General features: G+C 43.0%; 1 protein-coding gene across 1 annotated transcript in view; it reads right to left on the bottom strand.

The window, feature by feature from the left end:
- The window catches only part of LOC134910908 (probable cation-transporting ATPase 13A4), a 177476-nt gene that overhangs the window by 55900 nt on the left and 95007 nt on the right, over positions 1 to 26569 (bottom strand). Inside the window, exon 23 of the mRNA XM_063919294.1 lies at positions 17046 to 17155. Within this exon, the coding sequence (XP_063775364.1) occupies positions 17046 to 17155 (110 nt within the window). The remainder of the gene's footprint in view (positions 1 to 17045; positions 17156 to 26569) is intronic.

The following is a 26569-nucleotide window of genomic DNA, read 5'->3' as shown; positions in this document are numbered from 1 at the left end:
GGTGTGTTGATGTGGTGGTCACATATGCTGTAAAGTCTTGATAAAGGCTAATGAGGATGGCCAAAACATTGACTGGTTACATCAGGCCTGGCCAACCTGTGGCTCTCCAGCTGTTGTGAACCTACAAATCCCACATGCCCTGCCACAGCTTAAGCAATCCATAATAACAAAACAGTGGCAGGGCATGCTGGAACATGTAGTTTCAAAACAGTTGGAGAGCCACATAAATAAAAGTTGTTTGTTTTTCTGATATTTACAAAGAAGACTGGTGAGTGCACTTCATATACCCACGCTATATGCTGGACTATTGATCCTGAGGTTTGTGGCACCCCAGCGCCTGGGAACATTGAGGACAGTGAGTGCGGCTCCTTCCGGGAATTATATATGACATACAAAGTGAAGAAGAACGAAGAAAATCAACACCTAAACCTCATCACCACCTATAATGCTGGAGAGAACAAGATAGATGCAGCCTTAAGGAGACATTGGCACATTTTAAAAATGGATACCGTATAAAACTCCATACTATCAGACCGACTGAGAACAATCTATAGGAAGGCAAGAAATTTAAAAGACATCTTGGCCACCAGCAGGGGCGGATCCAGAAAAAAATTACAGGGGGGGCACCATAAGTGGTTGTGCTATCAAGGAGGGGTGGAGTCAGAAGTGGAGTGACCAAGTTTTAGTGGGTGTGACCAATTGTTTGAGGGTGTGTGGTCAAGTGCTCAATGTGCTCAAAGGGTAGATGCTATAATCAAGTGGGCTAAGGGACCTTTTCCATCAGGGGGAGGAGCCACAACACAAGGGGGAGGAGCTATGCCAGCGGAATAGTTCCTCTACTATCCACACCACCAACTATTACCTTTAGTAATCAGCCCGAAGCGTGGCGAGCGAAGCGAGCCCGTGAGGGTACTTTTCGGGTACCCTGTTCGCCTGTAGCTCCTCCCCCTGGTGACGTGTCTCCTCCCCTAAGTACGTCAGTAGGTCCCTTCTACCACTCCGATATAGAATCAACCGTGCTCAAAGTGCTCACAGCAGCACCATTCTCCCTCCCCAGGTCACCCCCACTCCCCCCCCCCAGCAAAAGACCGCTCACAGCAGGCAGCAGCACCATTCTCTCCCTCCCCAGGTCACCCCCTCTCCCCCCCAGCAAAAGACCGCTCACAGCAGGCAGCAGCACCATTCCCTCCCCAGGTCACCCCCTCGCCCCCAGCAAAAGACCGCTCACAGCAGTCAGCAGCACCATTCCCTCTCCAGGTCACCCCCACTCCCCCCCCCCAGCAAAAGACTGCTCACAGCAGGCAGCAGCACCATTCTCTCCCTCCCCAGGTCACCCCCACTCCCCCCCAGCAAAAGACCGCTCACAGCAGGCAGCAGCACCATTCCCTCCCCAGGTCACCCCCTCGCCCCCAGCAAAAGACCACTCACAGCAGGCAGCAGCACTATTCTCTCCCATCCCCAGGTCACCCCCACTCCCCCCCCCAACAATAGACACTCACCAGCAGAAAGCAGGGCCAGTCAGGCAGGCGTCGTCTTCTTGCTTGGTGGGCGGCGTTGGCGGCTGCTCTCCCGGACCCTTGCGCTGCTGTGCACTGTTTCTGGGTGCTGACCCTCAGCGGCGGCCGTGCGCTGTCCCTCAGCGGCAGCGGTGCACTGTCCCTCAGCAGCGGCGGCAGTGCGCTGTCCCTCAGCGGCGGCGGTGCACTGTTCCTCAGCCGCCGCCACGGCCTGGATCTGTGTTCCTCCTCCTGCTCGGCTCCTCTGCAGTCTGCACTGACTGCAAGTCACATTTCTCCAGGGAGCCAATCAGAAGGAGGAACACACATGCAGAGCAGCAGCAACTGACAGGGGAGGGGGGACATGTCGGGTGCCGGGTGCGGGGCGCGTGCAGCGGCACAGACAGTTAAAAATTACAGGGGGGGCATGTGCCTTGGTGCCCCCCCCCCCAAATCCGCCACTGGCCCCCAGCATGCTGCGACCTATCCAAACGGTACAACCGGACGGCTGGCTTAAGACCAAAGGCTTTTATAAATGTAACCATTGCTGTATATGCAGATATGCTCACAAGGATGGAAAAAACTTCAGTTCCTCTAATCTTTCAAATACATATAAAATTAAAGATTTGATAAACTGTTCCACTAGTTATGTAATTTATTGTTTAGAATGCACCTGCGGGTATAAGTATATAGGTAAAACCAAAAGAACCCTTAGGTTAAGGATTCAGGAACATGTAAGAGCAATAAAAAACAAGCTGGATAGCCATTCAGTTCCTAAACATTTTAACAAAGTTCATAATTCAAATCCTGGCCAAATGATATTTAAAGAGCATGTGACATTGGGACCTAGGGGTGGTGATATAGACAAAAAATTGTCACAAAGGGAAATGTTTTGGATCCAGGTACTTAACACCCTTATGCCACAAGGACTGAATGAACATTATGAACTAACCCCTTTTTTATAAACTTTCTCATTACCTTTTTTAACAATGTGCTCTATATGATCTCTTATTCTGTTTGTGATTTTCAAGGGCTATCCTAATTATGTTCTTAAGGGTGGTTCATTTATCTTTTTAAACCCTGAAATTATATGTATTTATTTTTTATTTTTACTTATATATGTATATGCCTATGTTTACATATTTAATCGGGGAGCCATGCGCATAACTACAGTATGTGTGTCCATATAATTATGTGTGCCCATGTATATGAGACACTTTGTATAAAACTAAGAAGGAGCCTCCTAAGTTGCTTCTGCAACTTACCCTTCAATAATATGAGTCAATGTAGCTGAACTACGGGACCCGCTGTCTTAGTGCAGCGGTTCTGTAGTCATGACAAAGCTATGCTTTCTAATTGATTACAGAGTGCATGCACGATCCGTATGAGCGGACACGCATGCTCAATGTTAAGCCGTAGTCTAGTTTTTCTTAGTAACTGCGATCCCACGGGACTACTGAACTCTCGCGCATGCGCATTTGAGGTTTCTGGACGCCAGCTGCGGCGCAATCTCCACGCAGTCTCCCACTGAGTCCCCCAGTTGCTAATAAATACTTAGTAAGTGCATGACTCGCCTTTTATGACCCCCGAGGAAGTCCCAGCATATTGAAAGGGACGAAACGCGTTGGTAAAATCACTGGTTCTCCACTCTCCTATGTAATTCAGATAAGCATATATACTTTTATCTAATTGTATTTGGATCTGATGGATGGTGTTAAGGATGCCATCTGGTCATATTGCATTTTGAAGAATGTGAGTGCTGCTCCAGAATTGTTTTAACAAAACTTTATTTGGTGCTGCACATTTTTGGTAAATAAGCACATTCTTTGGAGGGAGACATTCCAGTCCCCTTCTTCATATTTTTGCACATGGCACAATAGCACTTTATTCTGCACTTTTTTATGCTTGGTTTTTGCACTTTTTTGCATGTAAGCACAGTGTCACTTTGTATTACGAACAGTGCACTTTATTGATATATTTTTTTCCATCCTCCGCATACGTGTAATATCACGTAACATCTGGATGACCATAAGAAGAGGAGAACATTAAGGAGAAGAAAACTGCCTTAAAGATATCTCTTACAAGCTAATATTTCCAGATGATTCTGGTACGCACATTTGGTTGTTAATGTTATATGAGTACATTTTGAACAGATTTGATTTTGAACACTGAAGGCGCAGCTGATTTACCATCAAATATAAAGCTTACTGATACCTTGCCAGGGTGCTCTCCTTGGGTCAAATGATCCCTAGATATAAACTGCAATACACAGAGGCACTCCCGGACTTCCAACTTAGTGACACAAATGCAGTGATTTAATTCAACGTTTCAGGGAACTACCCCCCGTCATCAGGACACACACACATCAGGACACTTTCACTAAGTTGGAAGTCCAGGAGTGCCTCTGTATATACATATATATATATATATATATATATATAGATACACGTGGATGTGCGGCACTCCAGACGACTTGAAATAACGAGACTCAGGCAGTAAATGAAAGCAACGTTTCAATGCTTAACACATCGTCTTCAGGCTTAACAAACACACATAGAAAGACACTCACCTAAATAGTGATCTCACCCCTGTGACTGGCGCCATTGTTCCGAGGGCGGGATTGCAGCCCGCTCAGGTGCGCGAACGCAAGCGTCACTGACGTCATCATAGTGCTCCCATCACCAAGGCAACATGACAACAAGCATAAACTACATAGAAAAACATGTATCGTAACATAAGCCTACTTATAATTAGCAATTGCACAGATACAGGCCTATCATAACTAGTCATCATACTGATGGCCCAAGTCTTTAAATTCATGTATAAAAACCTATCTAGGTACATATAATACATATCTGTAACTACATTGTGCATAGTATTAAATGACAGACTCCAGGGTCCTAAACTAAACAGCCCAAACCCAGATGTTCATTTAGTCCACGAGGTGCCATGGTATCTAGCCGCTGGATCCATTGGACCTCTAGTTGTAATAATTTTAACCCTCCATTGCCCCCTCGAAGAGAGGGCTGGACCTGGTCGATCATTCTATACTTCAAGGAGGTCAATGTGTGTCGGGCTTTGGCAAAATGCCGAGCCACAGGCTGTTCGCTATTACCAGAAGTTATGGCAGCTTTAATGGCTGACCTGTGGGCTGTCATACGCTCCTTAAATGCCCTCTCCGTTTTACCTATGTATGACAGGCCACAGGGGCACAAAAGTTGATAAACGACAAACCTGGAACTACATGTCAACCGGTATCTAATCTGGTACGTCCTACCAGTATGCGGATGCTGGAAGGTACTACCAGAAATTAGATACTGGCAAGTGGTACAGGTACACTTGTAACACCCTTTTCTACCCGCAAATGCCATGGTTTGTTGTGTTGGATCATAAATATCCGATTTCACTAATATATCCCGTAAGTTTCTGGGTCGTTGGTAACATGGCATTAGTCTGGTATGTGTAAGCAGCAAATCTGGATCCGATTGGATCAAGTGCCAATGTTTTTTAGCTGACCTCTTAATGGAATTGCTGACTGAATGAAAACCATTAACCCAGGGTAGAATGCTGTCATTATCCTTATCTTTATGATGATTTAATAGCTGTTGGCGGTCTAATGCCATAACTTTAGTTTTAGCCTGATTTAGTAACAGGGGGTCATATCCTCGCTCTAGAAATTTTTGAGACATATTATCAATATGGTGTATAGCTAATTCTGGATCAGAAGTGATCCGTTTAGCCCGCAAGAATTGAGAATAAGGTAGCCCCCGTTTCAGAGGCACTGGATGACTACTTGAAAAATGAAGGTAATTATTGCGGTCAGTGGGCTTAGAGTACAATGATGTCGTAATTTTACCTTTATCTATAGTCAATTGAACATCCAAAAATTGAATGGTATTAAAATCAATAGAATATGTAAATTTAATGGGATGCTCTTTGGAATTTTGGTCATCTAGAATGGCAATCAAAGATTCTTTAGAACCCTGCCAGATGACCAACAGGTCATCTATATACCTGCAAAAAAATAGGATCTTGTTAGATATTTCTGCATTAATAAAAAATATTTCATTCTCTATCCCAAACATATAGATATTGGAGTACGACGGGGCCACGCTGGACCCCATCGCACACCCCCGACGCTGCAAGTAATATTTACCGTCATACAAAAAGTAATTTTTCAATAAGGTCATCTCCAATAATCTAAGACACAGGGAGATGTCTGGCCCCTCGTAATCTGATAGGGAATGCAAAAATGCATCAACTGCTGCTAAGCCCCCTTCATGAGGGATGACTGTATACAGGCTCTGCACGTCAATAGTGCAGAGCACTGTATCCATAGGTAACAATGGTAGAGCCTCAAGACGTCTCAATAGCGTACTCGTGTCCAATAAATATCTAGGCATCTTTTGAATATATGGCTGGAAGATTTCATCTAAAAAGATAGACACCGGTTGAAATAACGACCCCCTAGCCGATATAATAGGTCGACCAGGGGGTTTATCCAACCGTTTGTGTATTTTGGGCGTGGTATACAATAATGGCACCACAGGGTGCTGAGGAATGAGGGCATTTTTTACATCAGAGGAAATCTGACCAGCCATAACAGCAGAATTAAGACATTCATTAAGATCCTTTGTGAATTGTCCCGTAGGGTCACCTATTAGGCGACAATAAGTCTCACTGTCACTAAGCTGCGCTGAAATCTCTTCCTTGTAATCCTTAAGATTTTGGATAACTAAGGCACCCCCCTTGTCCGCAGGTCTAAATACAAGATCTTTATTTGCTGCCAACTTTGCCAATGCCTCTCTCTGGCCTCTAGTAAGATTGTCCCGAATGGGGGGTGGCTTGTTAACCAATGGATCACATTCCTGCTCCACCAACCGCATATACGTACGGATAGAGGCATTAGTGGATTGTGGATCGAATGTAGATTTTGGTAACAGTTTTTTCAACTTATTTGGTATCCATGCTACCGGATATTGTGTAGCAGGTGCAGGTACAGCGGATTGCTTAGCAAAAAACTCTTTCAACTTTAAAGTTCTATTAAGCCTGTATTTTTCAACCTTCCACTGTAAGGGCTGTGGTTTAGACACAGGGGCAAAGGACAGGCCTTTGTTCAGAACTTGTTTTTCTGTGTCATCAAGTTCATAGTCTGAAAGATTGATTATCGCACTGTTTTCCCCTTGGGGGGTTTGTTGCCCCTGCCCCTGCCTCTGCCTCTGCCTTTGTCTCTTACACTGCCTCCCGCGCCTGGTGTACGCTCGCCATCTGGATCTCCGTTCTCCTTGGCCCTGGTAGTCACCCCTAAAGGGCAGCGTCGGGGGTGTGCGATGGGGTCCAGCGTGGCCCCGTCGTACTCCAATATCTATATGTTTGGGATAGAGAATGAAATATTTTTTATTAATGCAGAAATATCTAACAAGATCCTATTTTTTTGCCGGTATATAGATGACCTGTTGGTCATCTGGCAGGGTTCTAAAGAATCTTTGATTGCCATTCTAGATGACCAAAATTCCAAAGAGCATCCCATTAAATTTACATATTCTATTGATTTTAATACCATTCAATTTTTGGATGTTCAATTGACTATAGATAAAGGTAAAATTACGACATCATTGTACTCTAAGCCCACTGACCGCAATAATTACCTTCATTTTTCAAGTAGTCATCCAGTGCCTCTGAAACGGGGGCTACCTTATTCTCAATTCTTGCGGGCTAAACGGATCACTTCTGATCCAGAATTAGCTATACACCATATTGATAATATGTCTCAAAAATTTCTAGAGCGAGGATATGACCCCCTGTTACTAAATCAGGCTAAAACTAAAGTTATGGCATTAGACCGCCAACAGCTATTAAATCATCATAAAGATAAGGATAATGACAGCATTCTACCCTGGGTTAATGGTTTTCATTCAGTCAGCAATTCCATTAAGAGGTCAGCTAAAAAACATTGGCACTTGATCCAATCGGATCCAGATTTGCCGCTTACACATACCAGACTAATGCCATGTTACCAACGACCCAGAAACTTACGGGATATATTAGTGAAATCGGATATTTATGATCCAACACAACAAACCATGGCATTTGCGGGTAGAAAAGGGTGTTACAAGTGTACCTGTACCACTTGCCAGTATCTAATTTCTGGTAGTACCTTCCAGCATCCGCATACTGGTAGGACGTACCAGATTAGATACCGGTTGACATGTAGTTCCAGGTTTGTCGTTTATCAACTTTTGTGCCCCTGTGGCCTGTCATACATAGGTAAAACGGAGAGGGCATTTAAGGAGCGTATGACAGCCCACAGGTCAGCCATTAAAGCTGCCATAACTTCTGGTAATAGCGAACAGCCTGTGGCTCGGCATTTTGCCAAAGCCCGACACACATTGACCTCCTTGAAGTATAGAATGATCGACCAGGTCCAGCCCTCTCTTCGAGGGGGCAATAGAGGGTTAAAATTATTACAACTAGAGGTCCAATGGATCCAGCGGCTAGATACCATGGCACCTCGTGGACTAAATGAACATCTGGGTTTGGGCTGTTTAGTTTAGGACCCTGGAGTCTGTCATTTAATACTATGCACAATGTAGTTACAGATATGTATTATATGTACCTAGATAGGTTTTTATACATGAATTTAAAGACTTGGGCCATCAGTATGATGACTAGTTATGATAGGCCTGTATCTGTGCAATTGCTAATTATAAGTAGGCTTATGTTACGATACATGTTTTTCTATGTAGTTTATGCTTGTTGTCATGTTGCCTTGGTGATGGGAGCACTATGATGACGTCAGTGACGCTTGCGTTCGCGCACCTGAGCGGGCTGCAATCCCGCCCTCGGAACAATGGCGCCAGTCACAGGGGTGAGATCACTATTTAGGTGAGTGTCTTTCTATGTGTGTTTGTTAAGCCTGAAGACGATGTGTTAAGCATTGAAACGTTGCTTTCATTTACTGCCTGAGTCTCGTTATTTCAAGTCGTCTGGAGTGCCGCACATCCACGTGTATCTATTGAACTCCATATTGCGGGCACCCGGCGCAGATGCACAGCTGATGGGAGAGCCGGTACTTTTCTGGTTTTATTTCTCAGTCTCACCAGTGGCAGCTAGGTGGGACTAATTTACAAGGCTCCCCAGCTCTTTTGTTATAGTAATTTTCCAGGCATTCATTATCTAGTGGATACCGCATCCAGGTGTCTTTTTGGAGCCAAAAGCCGTGATTTACAGCTGAAGGTGATTTTATGTTTGCACTTGCACTTTTGAATTTACATTGCCTAGCAACAACCATATGCAAATTGGATCTACTAAGTAACAGCCACTTATTAAAATGACAGCCGCTAACACCACTGAGGAGACTACCAGTGGTTTTATGCCTCGAGTGAGCCCATTGGGGGTTCTGCATATGTATTCTGAATCAGAGGCTGAGGAAATTCTGTACAAAGCAGTACTAGAAGATCAAGCGGAGGCATGCTCATTGGAGAGTGTGTATCGGAATCTACTCAAATACAAACGGAAAGAGACGGATTACCTCTACCATTGCCTGTCGCTAAGTGAGTACTATAGATCCAAAAAGATTCCACGGGGCCTGAGGATGACCAATTCTCCCACTATAGGGAGGCATGACCCAATCTTTTGTAGAAAATGGGTTGGAATCATGAATAGATGCTCCATGGATCTAATGCTTTTGATCATAGAACAGAGTACTAAAGAGATGAATCTTATCAAAGAGAAAATCACGGCTTTTGAGGCTATCCATAAGGTAGCTTTGGAAACAGACACTGCCAACAATTGGTATGATAAATTAAACAATCAGTTACAGGTCTATAAGAGAGATCTGATTAAATTTAAAGCTGAAAAGAAAGCTAAGGTGGACTTGGACTATGACAACAATAATGTCTACCGTTGGAATGATAATCAGCGTACCTATGTTAACCGCAAACCTTTTTTCCGTCGTCGTCGAGATAATCGACATCTCCAGGAGTCATCTAATGAGTATACGTCTACGGCCAGTGAATCGGACTCCCAAGCCCAGTCATCCCAAGCAAGGGGCCCTTTAGGGGTGACTACCAGGGCCAAGGAGAACGGAGATCCAGATGGCGAGCGTACACCAGGCGCGGGAGGCAGTGTAAGAGACAAAGGCAGAGGCAGAGGCAGGGGCAGGGGCAACAAACCCCCCAAGGGGAAAACAGTGCGATAATCAATCTTTCAGACTATGAACTTGATGACACAGAAAAACAAGTTCTGAACAAAGGCCTGTCCTTTGCCCCTGTGTCTAAACCACAACCCTTACAGTGGAAGGTTGAAAAATACAGGCTTAATAGAACTTTAAAGTTGAAAGAGTTTTTTGCTAAGCAATCCGCTGTACCTGCACCTGCTACACAAGATCCGGTAGCATGGATACCAAATAAGTTGAAAAAACTGTTACCAAAATCTACATTCGATCCACAATCCACTAATGCCTCTATCCGTACGTATATGCGGTTGGTGGAGCAGGAATGTGATCCATTGGTTAACAAGCCACCCCCCATTCGGGACAATCTTACTAGAGGCCAGAGAGAGGCATTGGCAAAGTTGGCAGCAAATAAAGATCTTGTATTTAGACCTGCGGACAAGGGGGGTTCCTTAGTTATCCAAAATCTTAAGGATTACAAGGAAGAGATTTCAGCGCAGCTTAGTGACAGTGAGACTTATTGTCGCCTAATAGGTGACCCTACGGGACAATTCACAAAGGATCTTAATGAATGTCTTAATTCTGCTGTTATGGCTGGTCAGATTTCCTCTGATGTAAAAAATGCCCTCATTCCTCAGCACCCTGTGGTGCCATTATTGTATACCACGCCCAAAATACACAAACGGTTGGATAAACCCCCTGGTCGACCTATTATATCGGCTAGGGGGTCGTTATTTCAACCGGTGTCTATCTTTTTAGATGAAATCTTCCAGCCATATATTCAAAAGATGCCTAGATATTTATTGGACACGAGTACGCTATTGAGACGTCTTGAGGCTCTACCATTGTTACCTATGGATACAGTGCTCTGCACTATTGACGTGCAGAGCCTGTATACAGTCATCCCTCATGAAGGGGGCTTAGCAGCAGTTGATGCATTTTTGCATTCCCTATCAGATTACGAGGGGCCAGACATCTCCCTGTGTCTTAGATTATTGGAGATGACCTTATTGAAAAATTACTTTTTGTATGACGGTAAATATTACTTGCAGCGTCGGGGGTGTGCGATGGGGTCCAGCGTGGCCCCGTCGTACTCCAATATCTATATGTTTGGGATAGAGAATGAAATATTTTTTATTAATGCAGAAATATCTAACAAGATCCTATTTTTTTGCAGGTATATAGATGACCTGTTGGTCATCTGGCAGGGTTCTAAAGAATCTTTGATTGCCATTCTAGATGACCAAAATTCCAAAGAGCATCCCATTAAATTTACATATTCTATTGATTTTAATACCATTCAATTTTTGGATGTTCAATTGACTATAGATAAAGGTAAAATTACGACATCATTGTACTCTAAGCCCACTGACCGCAATAATTACCTTCATTTTTCAAGTAGTCATCCAGTGCCTCTGAAACGGGGGCTACCTTATTCTCAATTCTTGCGGGCTAAACGGATCACTTCTGATCCAGAATTAGCTATACACCATATTGATAATATGTCTCAAAAATTTCTAGAGCGAGGATATGACCCCCTGTTACTAAATCAGGCTAAAACTAAAGTTATGGCATTAGACCGCCAACAGCTATTAAATCATCATAAAGATAAGGATAATGACAGCATTCTACCCTGGGTTAATGGTTTTCATTCAGTCAGCAATTCCATTAAGAGGTCAGCTAAAAAATATTGGCACTTGATCCAATCGGATCCAGATTTGCCGCTTACACATACCAGACTAATGCCATGTTACCAACGACCCAGAAACTTACGGGATATATTAGTGAAATCGGATATTTATGATCCAACACAACAAACCATGGCATTTGCGGGTAGAAAAGGGTGTTACAAGTGTACCTGTACCACTTGCCAGTATCTAATTTCTGGTAGTACCTTCCAGCATCCGCATACTGGTAGGACGTACCAGATTAGATACCGGTTGACATGTAGTTCCAGGTTTGTCGTTTATCAACTTTTGTGCCCCTGTGGCCTGTCATACATAGGTAAAACGGAGAGGGCATTTAAGGAGCGTATGACAGCCCACAGGTCAGCCATTAAAGCTGCCATAACTTCTGGTAATAGCGAACAGCCTGTGGCTCGGCATTTTGCCAAAGCCCGACACACATTGACCTCCTTGAAGTATAGAATGATCGACCAGGTCCAGCCCTCTCTTCGAGGGGGCAATAGAGGGTTAAAATTATTACAACTAGAGGTCCAATGGATCCAGCGGCTAGATACCATGGCACCTCGTGGACTAAATGAACATCTGGGTTTGGGCTGTTTAGTTTAGGACCCTGGAGTCTGTCATTTAATACTATGCACAATGTAGTTACAGATATGTATTATATGTACCTAGATAGGTTTTTATACATGAATTTAAAGACTTGGGCCATCAGTATGATGACTAGTTATGATAGGCCTGTATCTGTGCAATTGCTAATTATAAGTAGGCTTATGTTACGATACATGTTTTTCTATGTAGTTTATGCTTGTTGTCATGTTGCCTTGGTGATGGGAGCACTATGATGACGTCAGTGACGCTTGCGTTCGCGCACCTGAGCGGGCTGCAATCCCGCCCTCGGAACAATGGCGCCAGTCACAGGGGTGAGATCACTATTTAGGTGAGTGTCTTTCTATGTGTGTTTGTTAAGCCTGAAGACGATGTGTTAAGCATTGAAACGTTGCTTTCATTTACTGCCTGAGTCTCGTTATTTCAAGTCGTCTGGAGTGCCGCACATCCACGTGTATCTATTGAACTCCATATTGCGGGCACCCGGCGCAGATGCACAGCTGATGGGAGAGCCGGTACTTTTCTGGTTTTATATATATATATATATATATATATATATATATATATATATAGGTAAGCAGGGTCGACGGCACTCCCAAGTCCCCTAAAAGATGGTATCAATAGTTGTAATGCCGGTGCCCTCCCCGGGATATACAGTGTACCTGTATCCAATAGTATAGAGTATGGTTGCGGGCGGCACTCTCGGCGTAAATGAAGACAGACACGTAAGTCTTTAAGTCATCAACGTTTCAATGTCCAGAGTGACATTTTCGTCTTTTATCCTGACGAAAATGTCACTCTGGACATTGAAACGTTGATGACTTAAAGACTTACGTGTCTGTCTTCATTTACGCCGAGAGTGCCGCCCGCAACCATACTCTATATATATATATATAAATAAAATATGTATGTATGCATGTGCAGTATTTATGTTTGTTATTCATAGGCTCATACATGGCTTGATGGATCTGGGCCAGACTTGGTACACATACCCTTCATTACTGGGATGATCAAAGAGAAGAGTAAGGTGGGCAGTATTAAGTATGGTGGGGATGGAAAGGGAGCGAGAAGGACAGTCCGTAAGAGTAACTTTAGGGTGGCTCTAGTAAAACATGATAGGATACCTTTAAAAAAACAAGCGGATAAGGGAACCACTAAACTAAAATGTTTGCTTGCAAACGCAAGAAGTCTAGCAGGTAAACTGGAGGAATTGGAATTGTTAGCATCAAAGGCTGAGTATGATATTGTAGGTATTACGGAAACATGGTGGGACGACTCTCACGATTGGGTTGCAAACTTGGAGGGGTATTCTCTTTTCAGGAGGGATAGGGTAAACAAAATAGGAGGAGGTGTATGTCTTCATGTTAAACCATCTCTTAAACTGTACTTAAAGGAGGTTATTTATGAGGGGACAGGCGATAACGTGGAGTCATTATGGGTTTAAATCTCAAGTGGGGGTATTTGATCCAAAAACATTAGTTATAGGCACGTGCTACAAACAGATATAGTCACAAATTGCAGATGTGCGCACCCCCTGGGATCATACGGGGTCAATAATCGAATTCTTACTTCCCCAATCCATGGCAGATAGACACCTTGAGAAAGGCTCTCTATGAGCAGAAACGCGTTGGTGTTTTGGGGACAGACTGCAGCAGACCAAGGAATCTGTGGAAGTGTCCAGGAGTGCTGGAGTCAGAGGTGAGATGGTGCTGTTTTCCTGGGAGAAGAATAGCGATTTCTGAGGAAATCTTTTAAAGAAATTGACTATCTGCCACGGATCTATTGGGGAAGTAAGAATTCGATTATTGACCCCGAATGATCCCAGGGGGTGCGCACATCTGCAATTTGTGACTATATCTGTGGACTATTGGAAGTGGGGGTGACCACTTCAGCAGAGGTTGCTGCACTATTGTCTCGGAGCGCTGGTTTTAAAACCTTTTTTTATTTAATGTGCTACAAACAGCCAGATATTAGCATACATGAGGAAGAACAACTCTTGCAGCAAATCGAAAGGGCTGCGGGATTGCGGGACATCCTAGTGATTGGGGATTTTAACTATCCTGATATTAATTGGAGATTCATGTGTTAAAGCTAGGGGCAACAGGTTCTTAAATATGTTAAAAGTTCACTACTTGTCTCAATTAGTCAAGAACCCAACTAGGGGTACAACTATTCTAGATTTAGTAACTACTAATAATGTGGACATCATATCGGATACTAAAGTTGGGGAGACCTTGGGTAACAGTGATCACTATATGATCACTTTCGATATCAGTTTCAGGAAACATAGCTATAAGGGTTCAACAAAAACATTTAACTTTTGGATGGCTAACTTCAGTATGCTAAGATGTGCATTAAACAACATTGAGTGGTAAGTTTTGTTTTATGGTAAGAACACTTCAGAAATGTGGGATGCTTTAAAAGGGTTGCTGGATAGCAATATTCACAAATTTAAACCCATGGGTAGTAAGCGCAGGAGTACCAAATTCAAACCGATGTGGCTTAACAAGAAGGTCAAGGCCGAAATCGATAAAACGAGGTGTGCTTTCAAAGCATTTAAATCTAATGGAAAGGAGGATTCATTCCAGTACTACAAGGAATGCAATAAAAGATGCAAAAATGCAATAAAAGCAGCTAAAATTGAAAATGAAAAGCTAATTGCTATAGAGAGCAAAACCAATCCTAATTTTTTTTTTTAAATACATAAACAGTAAAAGGTTAAAAAAGGAGAACATAGGTCCATTAAAAGATGAATTTGGAGTATTGTTAAATGATGACGAATCAAAAGCAGAAATACTGAACACATTTTTTTCATCAGTGTTCACCAGAGAAGAACTGACGGTGGGAGTAGTGCATAGTGATAGTGACAGTAATGTTTCGTGGTTAGATACTTGTTTAAGTGAATAAGTAGTCAAGGAGAGATTACGCAAAGTAAAGATTAATAAATCACTTGGCCCAGACGGACTTCATCTGAAGGTCACAACTAGCAAGACCCCTGTACTTGATTTTCAATAGTTCAATTAGATCTAGCATGGTACCGAAGGATTGGCGTATAGCGAAGGTAGTGCCATTATTTAAAAAGGGATCCAAAAGTCATCCAGGTAACTACAGGCCGATTAGTTTGACATCTATAGTGGGGAAAATACTGGAAGAAATTATAAGGGATAGCATACAGGAGTATCTGCAGACCACTAAGATTATTAGCAAGAACCGGCATGGGTATGTGAGGGACAGATCATGTTAGTTAACTTCTACGAGAGAGTGAGCGCCAATCTTGATCAAGGAAAAGCAGTGGATGTGGTCTACTTAGATTTTGCAAAAGCCTTCGATACAGTGCATCACAGGAGATTAATCATCAAATTAAAAAAGCATTAATAAATCACTTGCCTAGGAAAAACTGTTTGTACATGGATAAGTAACTGGCTGGAAAACAGGGTACAGTGAGTAGTGGTCAACGGGAAGTCCTCAAGCTGGACATCGGTTTTCAGTGGAATACCACAGGGGTCCGTACTCGGGCCACCACTGTTCAACATATTTATCAATGACCTAGAAATAGGCCTGGAAAGCACAGTGTCAATCTTTGCAGATGACCCTAAACTGTGTAGGGTAATTAATTCTGAAAAAAATGTAGAGTCTCTGCAGAATGACTTATCTAAACTTGGAATCTGGGCGTCTAAATGGAGAATGAGGTTCAATATAGAAAAATGTAAGGTTATGCATTTTGGGACTAAAAACAAACTTGCATCTTACATATTAAATGGGGAAAGTCTAGGGGTAACAGTTTTGGAAAAGGATTTGGGGGTACTCATTGATAATAAACTTAATAACCGTATACAATGTCAAAGTGCTGTAAAGAAGGCAAGTAAGGTGTTAGCGTGCATAAAACGGGGAATTGAGACAAGGGACGAGGATGTAATTCTGCCGCTGTACAATTCACTGTACGTCCGCATCTGGAATATTGTGTTCAGTTTTGGGCACCATGGAATAAAAAAGATATTGGTGAACTCGAGAGGGTTCAAAGGCGAGCTACTAAATTGTTAAAGGGCTTGAGGGACTGGATTACGAGGAAAGGCTTACTAGGTTGAACATGTATACACTGGAAAAGAGGCGTCTAAGAGGAGACATTATTAATATTATAAAATAATTTTATTCAAATATGTAAAGGGGCACTACAAAGAGTTATCAGAGGAAATATTTATTAAAAGAATGCTGTTTAGGACATGCGGGCACTCGCTGAGGCTGGAGGAGAGAAAATTCTGCACGCAATGGAGGAAAGGGTTCTTCACTGTTAGGACAATAAGGAGTTGGAATTCCTTGCCAGGGAAGGTGATAATGGTGGACACTGTAAATGCATTTAAAAGAGGATTGGATGAATTTGAATGAAAAGGATATCCAAGGTTACAACACTTAAAATATTGAAGTTGTTAATCCGGGTTTAACGTGATTTGTAGTTGTTAACTAGTCATAAAACATTCTTCAGCAGGTACATTAAAATCAACTCAGCTTAATACAATAAACAGGTTGAACGCGATGGGCATTTTGCCTCTTTTCAACCTTGAATACTATGTTACTATGTTATTATACAACTTAAAATACTATTATTTACAAGATTAATTGCTCTGTTTTTTTTGTAGGTCCGGTTATGCATTAGGACACCCCTGCACCAGTTGGAATGAAACCAACGCGAGGTGATCCAGTTGAATCCTGACTAGGTTTTAGGGAAGTTAGGGTGCTCGTTGGACCTCACGGCAGAATGCGCTGGGCAGAACCAAAAACAAAAATGATACTGGGCAGCCACCTCATGGGTGCTGGAAGAGCTACTAAGATACTAATTATTTTTAATATGTTGATATTTACATCCAAATAATCAGTTCACCTATCAGAGCATTTATGTGGATTCTAGATGGCGAATTACACAATACAGTACATTGGGTCATGCTTGTATGATTTTACCATACTATATTTTGAACAAAGTATCTATCAGACACAGAAGTACCTTATTTTAATTATTTTTTTCATTTCAAAAACAATTTCCCAACATTTTGTGTTGTATACCTGTAGCAGATGGACAGAAAGACAACTTACTTGATGAGCATTGGAACACATTCAATATTAGGAATTTTCGAAGTGAAAGGAGATGCAACAGATGCTTCTAATTCTGACAAAGAAATTCCAGCATGAGCCATTTTAAGTGCCTTTAAAAGATAAATGGAGAAATCATCATGAGTTTGTTTCAGCAAAATGAGTAATTCTGTATCCATATTTTATTTCATACATGTATGCTGCATGTGTGTAAGAGTTTTCTTGCAAAATAATCTAAACAAAGGCGTTAATGGCTTGGTCTATGCCCAATTTGCCACAAATCAGTGGCAAATAGCTGGATTACATATGGCCAATACGGTCTATTCTGTAAACTGTTATTGGAAAACGAATCTAGGCCAATTTTTGTGGGATTGCTGGTCCCAATCGAAATACACATGGTGGAAGGAGTTGAAAGTTATTTTGGAAAGATCAAAAGGCACCCCATAAAAAGTATCCCAAAAGTACATGATATCTATCTATCTATCTATCTATCTATCTATCTATCTATCTATCTATCTATCTATCTATCTCTGTCTATCATAGAAAAATACTGCGCCATGATTATTGCCTGATTTTATCAGCCACTAATTAGGACACTTCAAATTCGTATAAAGGTATATATATATATATGTACTAGATATAAAAAAATCACTCCCTAATATAAGGGTGTCAGCTGTTCCCCAAAGTACCCGGGGGTGGTAGGTCCCCGTAAAAAATGTGTGCAACAAAAAGGAATGGGGATAAGTGACCAATGGTGCAAAAGATAATTAATAAGGGAGCAATACCCAATGTATATAAAAATATATACAATTTATTGTAACAACAATGTGACATAAATTCATTAAAAAAAACAAAAAAACTATTTTTTATGAAAACACAGATAACCCCTAAGGTGACCTCCAATTGAGATAAGAGATATATATATATATATATATATATATATTTTCTAGAAATAAAAGTAAGGAGAAGGTGCGCTCATAGGCCCTCATTCCGAGTTGATCGGTCGCAAGGCGAATTTAGCAGAGTTACACACGCTAAGCCGCCGCCTACTGGGAGTGAATCTTAGCTTCTTAAAATTGCGACCGATGTATTCGCAATATTGCGATTACTAACTACTTAGCAGTTTCAGAGTAGCTCCAGACTTACTCTGCCTGTGCGATCAGTTCAGTGCTTGTCGTTCCTGGTTGACGTCACAAACACACCCAGCGTTCGCCCAGGCACTCCCACCGTTTCCCCGGCCACTCCTGCGTTTTTTCCGGAAACGGTAGCGTTTTCAGCCACACGCCCCTGAAACGCCGTGTTTCCGCCCAGTAACACCCATTTCCTGTCAATCACATTACGATCGCCGGAGCGAAGAAAAAGCCGTGAGTAAAAATACTTTCTTCATAGTAAAGTTACTTGGCGCAGTCGCAGTGCGAACTTTGCGCATGCGTACTAAGCGGATTTTCACTGCGATGCGATGAAAAAGAACGAGCGAACAACTCGGAATGAGGGCCATAGTGCAAATCAATACTTTAATGGATAAAACACCGATATGTACCATCCAGGACAGGTAATTCAAAGACTCGTACCCTGATTACCCACGCTGTGGGCTGATTACCACATGATATAAAAGTGTTTCCACAAGGCTGTAGCTGTGATCGCCTACCGCAGTCCGGGACAAAGCACCGTATCCGGCCGTGAATAAGCCAGGACCCGTCAAGCCACCGTGCCGAGGAATCGAGCAGATCATCCAGTACACTTGCAGAAGAGAGACGTCTGACAGACCACGCCCCAACGCGTTTCGTATATCACTTCGTCAGGAGCCTCCTGACGAAGTGATATACGAAACGCGTTGGGGCGTGGTCTGTCAGACGTCTCTCTTCTGCAAGTGTACTGGATGATCTGCTCGATTCCTCGGCACGGTGGCTTGACGGGTCCTGGCTTATTCACGGCCGGATACGGTGCTTTGTCCCGGACTGCGGTAGGCGATCACAGCTACAGCCTTGTGGAACACTTTTATATCATGTGGTAATCAGCCCACAGCGTGGGTAATCAGGGTACGAGTCTTTGAATTACCTGTCCTGGATGGTACATATCGGTGTTTTATCCATTAAAGTATTGATTTGCACTATGAGCGCACCTTCTCCTTACTTTTATTTCTAGAAAACTTATCTCCTGGAGTTCGGAGTGATTATAGGAGAAACGTGCTGCGGTAATTAAACTTACCTGTGCTCCAAGCCCGGACTGATGGTCTGTGGACTGCTTATCATAGAGTCACCAGCGCACCTGTACATGCTTTTCCATATATATATATATATATATATATATATATATATATATATATTTATTCATATACTGTATATGCTTTTTTAAATGATTAATCTTTTATCTGTGTTTTCATAAAAAATAAAAAAATTTTTTATGAATTTATGTCACATGTGAAGTTTTTATATATATTTTTTACGTTTACGCTCCTGTTGTTACAATAAATTGTATATATTTTTATATACATTGGGTATTGCTCCCTTATTAATTACTTTTGCACCATTGGTCGCTGTGACCGGACGGTCCCGTATGAAAGCCCTCACCGCTTTCGCGTCTCGTCCCCAGTAGACAGAATGGATGTTTAGGTCACGCCGGACCTGGCCACATGGGGATTCCCGCTTACCGTTAGTAACCACCTGTTACTGACTCCACTCACTGCGCAGTGGGTGGGTTTACACTGCCACCACCAAACTCCTAACCTGCCGTGGCATTTGGAACCACGGTTCTGCTCTGTATGCGTCGACACGCCGCCTTACCACACCTGTGTGATGTTGACAAATCCCCATTAGTCGCTTGACTAGGCCTCTACCGGTAGCTGGCTGAAGGCGAAGCTTGGAGACACTGGGTGCTCCCTGGACAGCCGGAGAACAGGGCTATGTTTTGCATAGCTCTGCAGGTCACAAGATGAAGCGGTCTTCTTGAGGCAAATTATATTTATTTGCAATAGTTCTAAAGAGAACTTTTCCCTATCGCTAGGGGAAACGGCATACAGCAAGATGTTCACAGCAGAAAGTAGTTGGTATAATACACCTCTGAAGCTCACAGGCCTCCTCTTTTTATACAGTAAAATCACAAACCACAGTCCTTTCCATCCAATCAGGATATCTTACAAAATATAAATAAATTACATTTTAAAAGCATATAAGTGAATGAAGCAATTTCCTCCTTCCTGTCACACACAAAGTTTGGTATAATTTATACTCCAATTCCTACCACCTGGGAGTTTACACTTCGCCATTGATACATTTAACACATAGCTTCAAAATACAAATGTTTCTGTCTCATTCACATCTCCATTCAAACCCAGTGTTTGGGATTACAACAGGAGATTCAGAGAAGACAGCAACCAAATCCTTTCACCTGCATGTGTCTATAACGGTTACACAGCGACACATCTCAATCTCAAAGAAATGGCTTGTCCACAGACCCCTTTCCAGGTGCCAGTGTCATCAGCATCTCAATTCCTAGGGGAGAAGCTTCCAAGGCCATTTGTCCTCTAATGTAAATGCATTTTAAAACCAAAACAGCTTACACATTCCTTCTAAGTGCTAGCATTTGCATGCATTGTAAATGTGCATTCCTACAACTGTATAACTGTGTAACTGTATAACTGTGTAACTATAACACGGTGAAAACACAGTATTAAACATGCATTTGTGCCAATTTGTCCATTTATAAATGGCGTCGGGCATGGAAAGATTAACCCCTTATGTGCCAAGGCTGCCATTGTCCATGTGGCTGACGGGTCTCCGGCCACAGTCGCTTATCCCCATTCCTATTTGCTGCATATATATATATATATATATATAAAAGTATAATTTACCTATTTCTTTTCCAAGTTACTAAGCTTAGAGGTCCATTGCAGTAAATGCAGTTAGCAATCCCTACAGATGCCATATATTCCACATACACAATCGTAATGCTTTGAAAATCCTATGTGCAGCGCACCTGCGCATTTGTGCTAGAAACAGCCTCAGCATCTATAACCCACATGGTGCAGTAACTCAGGGCTCCCATATAAACTGCATTTCTAGAAGTTATTGATAAGGAAGTTGGGTGCATTCTTGACACGTCTATAGGGCCCTACACACTACCCAAGTGTGTATGCACTTGCCGATGCTGGCCCCCCCCCCACCGTGTCCCCGCCGCCGCCAATATCCGCATCGGTGGGGACACGGTGAGGGGGCAAGCATAGGCAAGTGCATACACACTTGCCGATGCGACCGGGACAGGCAGTGACGGTGCAGGGGAAACTATGGCCATGCTGCAGTCGTTAACGAGGACCTCCCTCGTCCATACATGTGCGGACGAGGGAGGGGGTTGATAATGATGCACGGGAGCGCACATCGTTAATGACATTTAGTGTACACACTATATGAGACTGTGAAAGATCTCACTCAGATCAGCCATTCTGAGCGAGATCTTTCAAAATCTCGTCTAGTGTGTATGGGGCTTTATGCATAATATGTTTTTAGTAGATACTGTAGACTAGTAAATGGTTACAATAAAATCTATTTTATACTTTGGAGGAAGCTTATATACCTTACTACAACAGTATATATTTATTAACAGTTATTTATATATTTATGTTAAGTGGTATGATTTAATATATGTATAATGGTGCACTAATAAAAAATGATTCAGCCCAGGGAGGAGGTAAGAGAATAAAGATGAATGCTGAAAGTTAATGATTTATATGCTGTAGGAGGGTAGTTAACTATTTATAATGGGGTGCCACAGAAACCTCATCACACTGACGAAAAATATCTCACATTTATTGAATTGCTATTGCCTGAATTACTCCATCCTCCCACTTTACCCATAATGTTACAGGAAGAGCCCTCATTTGTCCTAGGATAGGTACTGTACGGGTTTGGGAGCCCCTATTCCTGTATCTATTTTTTTATTTTGATCTTAGTGAATAAGACTTATAATTTATCAAAAAGTTCTTATTCTGTAGATAAGCACAATCCTTTCGGTTCAATATTTTGTGTTTATCTGCCATATTCAGATTCTGTTACCAACAGCAGCACCAACATTTGTCCATATCACCTCTGGTCAGCAGCCACCAGTAAGCCATCAATTTCCAATGAGGACTCAGAATGTAAGGGTTTGAGAGAGAAGAACATAAATAAGAGTTGAGGGGGCGGGGAGGGTGCACATACAAAGATTATACAGACTGATGGTGCATACGCACTGTGCGATATACTCCATGAGCGATATCACACAGTGTGTTCACTGCCCTCCCAGGCCGCCTGGTATAATGCATACACACTGAGCGATACAACAAATTATATCAGTGACGTCATGCTGCAACCAGCCCGTACATGCAGTTTTGGCCGACATGTATGGCCAACAGAGGGACGCGCATTGCTTGTCATTTGCAGCATACACTTTGCAATATTTTAGTCAATATCGCTCAGAAGGGGGAAAATGAGCAATATTGAAAAAATGATCGCAGTGTGTATGCACCTTAACAGATGTGGAAAGATATGAGCAGAAACACACAACAGGAGACTGAAGCACACATCTGGCGGAGAGGTACACATCTAAAATTGGAGACGGTTCAAACACATGGAGGGTGTGTGTGTGGGGGTGGAGGGGCTCTGGACAGCAAAATAATCAAGAAAGCAGAGGAGAAGTTCTTAAAAACTGCACACCCATTGGAGCAGTAGGGGTCACAAGCTGCCGCTACAGGTTATGGCAATAGAAGGAATGGTGCCAATTGTGACGGTCCTGCTGGCAGAAGCTCTACAAAGCATATATTGAGAGGTGGGAGGGACAGGCAGTAGCTATGCAAAGTAAAAGATAAATTCAGTAGTACTATGAAGGGAGAGTGCATAGGGGAAAAGAGACATGCAAGAGATGTACTGATGGGGGGAAGAATAAGGTAGTAGTTATGTTGTAGCTACAGAATATTCTGCAACTGCTTTGCTTAACAAACCAGTGTTTTAATGTCATTACTGCTGGGTTATTTACAGTATATAAATTCTTGTCACACTTCAAATAGTAGGCATAATAATTCTTGCCTACCCTCCTGAATGGTAGGCAAGTGTCCCGCAACGCTGCAGATCCCCTACACTTCCACTCGGCGGTCCACTTACAGAGCACAACTGGGCGGTCTGAAGCTACTCGATGATGCGATTCGCATTGAATCACATTACCATAGCCCCACCCCCCGCTGTACAATGCCTGTAGTATTGGCATTGTATAGCAAGAGCGTGGCTACAGTGACGCAACTGCAATTACCACATCCTCTGTGCCACCTCCACTATGTGGCCCTGCTCCACTCTTATTCTGAGTCACATCTGCCCTCCGCGCCCCCCTGCTATGCCACGCTGGCTGCCTTCTCCCAGAGGGGGAAGCCAGAATTTCGGCAACCCTGGATATAATGAGCCTGATTCATGTTTGTAAACAAAGCAAAAAAAGCAAGTTACTGTGTGTCTGGAACAAACCATGTTGCCATGCAAAGAGTGCAAATACAATTTTTTTTTCTGTGCAGGGTAAATACTGTCTGCTTTTGCATATAGCCCATTAATGTTAGACAGCTTAATTATTACATTGCAATTTAGATTTCAGTTTGAACCCACCCCACCCAAATCTAAATCTCTGCACATGTTACACCTGCTCCACCTGCAGTGCAACATGGGTTTGCCCAGTTGCTTGCTTTTTTTTTTTTTTACTTTACTTAAAAACATGAGCACCTCTAATTACACAGCAGCCAGGAAAACAGCACATGGCTAGTTTTATTGTGCAGTGTAAAAATAAATAAATAGATAAATCATAGCTATTCTGGGCAATAACTAAACATAGTAGACCTAATGCCCTACCACAAATATAGGCATATGCACAGTACTTACAGTCAATCAATCAATCAATCAATCAATCAATCAATCAAAGTGCCTCATAACAGGCCTGCTGCTTGTTTTCCCAGGTAGTGAAACCCTGAGCAATTCCCTGACCCAGCTAATATCAGCCTCTTAGGTGCAGGCTCTAACTAGCCTGCTCTCACCCTAAAAACACAAAATAGGCTTTATGGGTGGAGTGCTCCTTTCTTTCACACACCCATACCACCAGGACCCATTACCTGGCCTTTGCAATACCAAGAACCATCTTGTTATTCTCCCATTGCCTCTTTATTCTTATTACTCCTTTTCTGCTTCAGGACTCCATTTGACCCTAACTATCTGTTTGCCCTTGGTAAGGTCTGACAGTGGGACTACAATGGTCGCAATATTTGGTATAAACCTATAATACCCCGTGATTCCTAAGAATGCTCCCACCTGCTACTTATTTAGGGGTCATGGGCAATTTTGTATTGCCTCAATTTTATTAAGTTAGTGCTTTAACAAACTTCTGCCAATGGTCAGGACCGCAACTAAAGGGGGAGCTAAGGGGACACGTGCCTTAGATGCTGGATTCAAGGAGATGCCGAAGACCTCTGGCTGGCGGGAGAGTTCCGTTTGTATGTACGTTGGCCAGGAGAGAGGTCCTCCATCTACTGTAATCTGCTAATTAGCAGGGGTGCACTACATCCTCCTCACGCCACCTTGATACTGGTGTGTAGCCTCATCTGACACTCTGCTACCTCAGCTTGTGTCAGTATGGAGTGTGAGTGAGCAGCGCTGGTGGGATCAGTACGAAATCCCACCGGACGGGATCCCGGCGGTCGGAATACCGACACCGGAATCCCAACCGGCACAATCCAGACAGGGGGGCGAGCGCAACGCAGCCCCTTGCGGGTTCGCTGCACTCGCCACGCTGCGGGCATGGTGCTTCGGTACGCTCGGCACACTAAATATTCTCCCTCTATGGGTGTCATGGGCACCCACAGCGGGAGAATATGTCGGGATTGTGCCGGTCGGGATTCCAGTGTCGGTATTCCGACCCCCAGGATTACGTCCGGCGGGATCTTGACCGCATCCCGTGCTGGTATACGGAAACACGCAGAGGATAAGGTGTTGTAAGAGGATGATCACAAAAGTTTTGTGAGGGTACGGCAGATAGAGCAGAGCTAGTCACTGAGAACATCAGTTGCAAGGAGCAGAGACATTCATCACACCTAGTGACCGGCACAGGGGTGCATGGTAATGGCAGCCCCAGGGGATTCTCTGCATGGATGTGACTTGTAAGTAATCCCTGGACAAGATCAGCTAAGAATTCCCCCTGCATCTCCATTGACTTCACCCATATTCCTCTATCCAGGTGCAAGGAGGCACAAACAGCATGACAGATAAGCCTCTGCAGTCCTCCTGTGGCTGGGGTGCATCTCTGAGTCCTGCACAAAAATACCCTCACCTCTCCCTCTTACTCCTTGTCCTCATCCACCTCATCCCAGCCACGGCACCCAGACCAACCACCACCCGAAACAGTGTCTCTTTCCCCTACATCCTCCACACAGTTCATGAAGCTGATAATGACTTACACGGGGTCAGGCAGCGTGGGCACCAGTAGTACAGACAAAGACCAAAAACTGAGTTAAAATAATGCTTCATTATAATGCTTGTGATTACAATGATGAACCACTTACCGTGTTCTATTTTTTATTTCTGTGTAATACGGTGTGTTTGTTTGTATGCAGCTCTATTATGTCTGCTTTGTATTGAAATGTATTTTTGACATGTGGTAGTATATTGTTTAATCTCTGTATTGATTGTTTTTTTTGTTTGTTTTTGGTGGGGTGGAAGGGGAGCCGCAAAATTACTGCCTTGCCCTGGGTGCCAAAAATCCTAGATTTGGCCATGCAGTGGTGTATCCAAGATGCTTTACTTCTTCCATCCCTAGACAACCTTCTTTGGGGTTGTTTGTCAATCCTGTCTTCTGGATGGAATTCAAAACTGCTTGTACTCTGGGTAAGTGAGATCGTCAATCAAGTCTATAGATGAATTCTATCCATAATCCTCTGAAAGGTGCCCCATGTAACCCAAATGGCAACATCTTGTATTGGAATAACTCTTCTGGTGCATTCTCGGTTAACGACACTTGCCAATACCTTTAGTTAAGTCTAGAGTGGTCAAGTACCTTGCTGTTCCTAATCTTTCAATAAATTCATCCACCCAAGGCATTGGTTAGGCATAGAACTTTGATACATTATTCAATTTACAGAAATTATTGCAGAAGGGCAAACTCCAGTCTGGCTTAGACATAAGCACAATGGGACTTGGCCACTCACTGTGTGACTCTTCAAATACCCCCAATTCCAACATTTAATTTCTTTAGACACTGATTCCCGTTGGGCTTCTGCTATTCTACAAGGCTTTAGGTTAACCTTAATCCCTAAATCAGTGATTATGTCATGTTTAATAACTGTTGTTTGTCTGAAAACAATACTTTCTTATGAGAAATTCTTTAGCCTCCTGCTGTTGAACGGTTAAGAGGGTTTTAGCTATTGTTACTTCGGGAACCAAACACACTGGGTTTTACGGGAGGGACTGGGGTGGCTGACATAGCTTTTTTATCCTTCCACGGTTTTCGAAGATTTACATGGTAGATCTGTTCTG

This window comes from Pseudophryne corroboree, chromosome 4 (assembly GCF_028390025.1).
Source record: "Pseudophryne corroboree isolate aPseCor3 chromosome 4, aPseCor3.hap2, whole genome shotgun sequence".
NCBI classification, from domain to species: Eukaryota; Metazoa; Chordata; class Amphibia; order Anura; family Myobatrachidae; genus Pseudophryne; species Pseudophryne corroboree.
The sequence above is the reverse complement of the archived record's forward strand: the minus strand, read 5'-3'. Positions and strand labels throughout refer to the sequence as shown.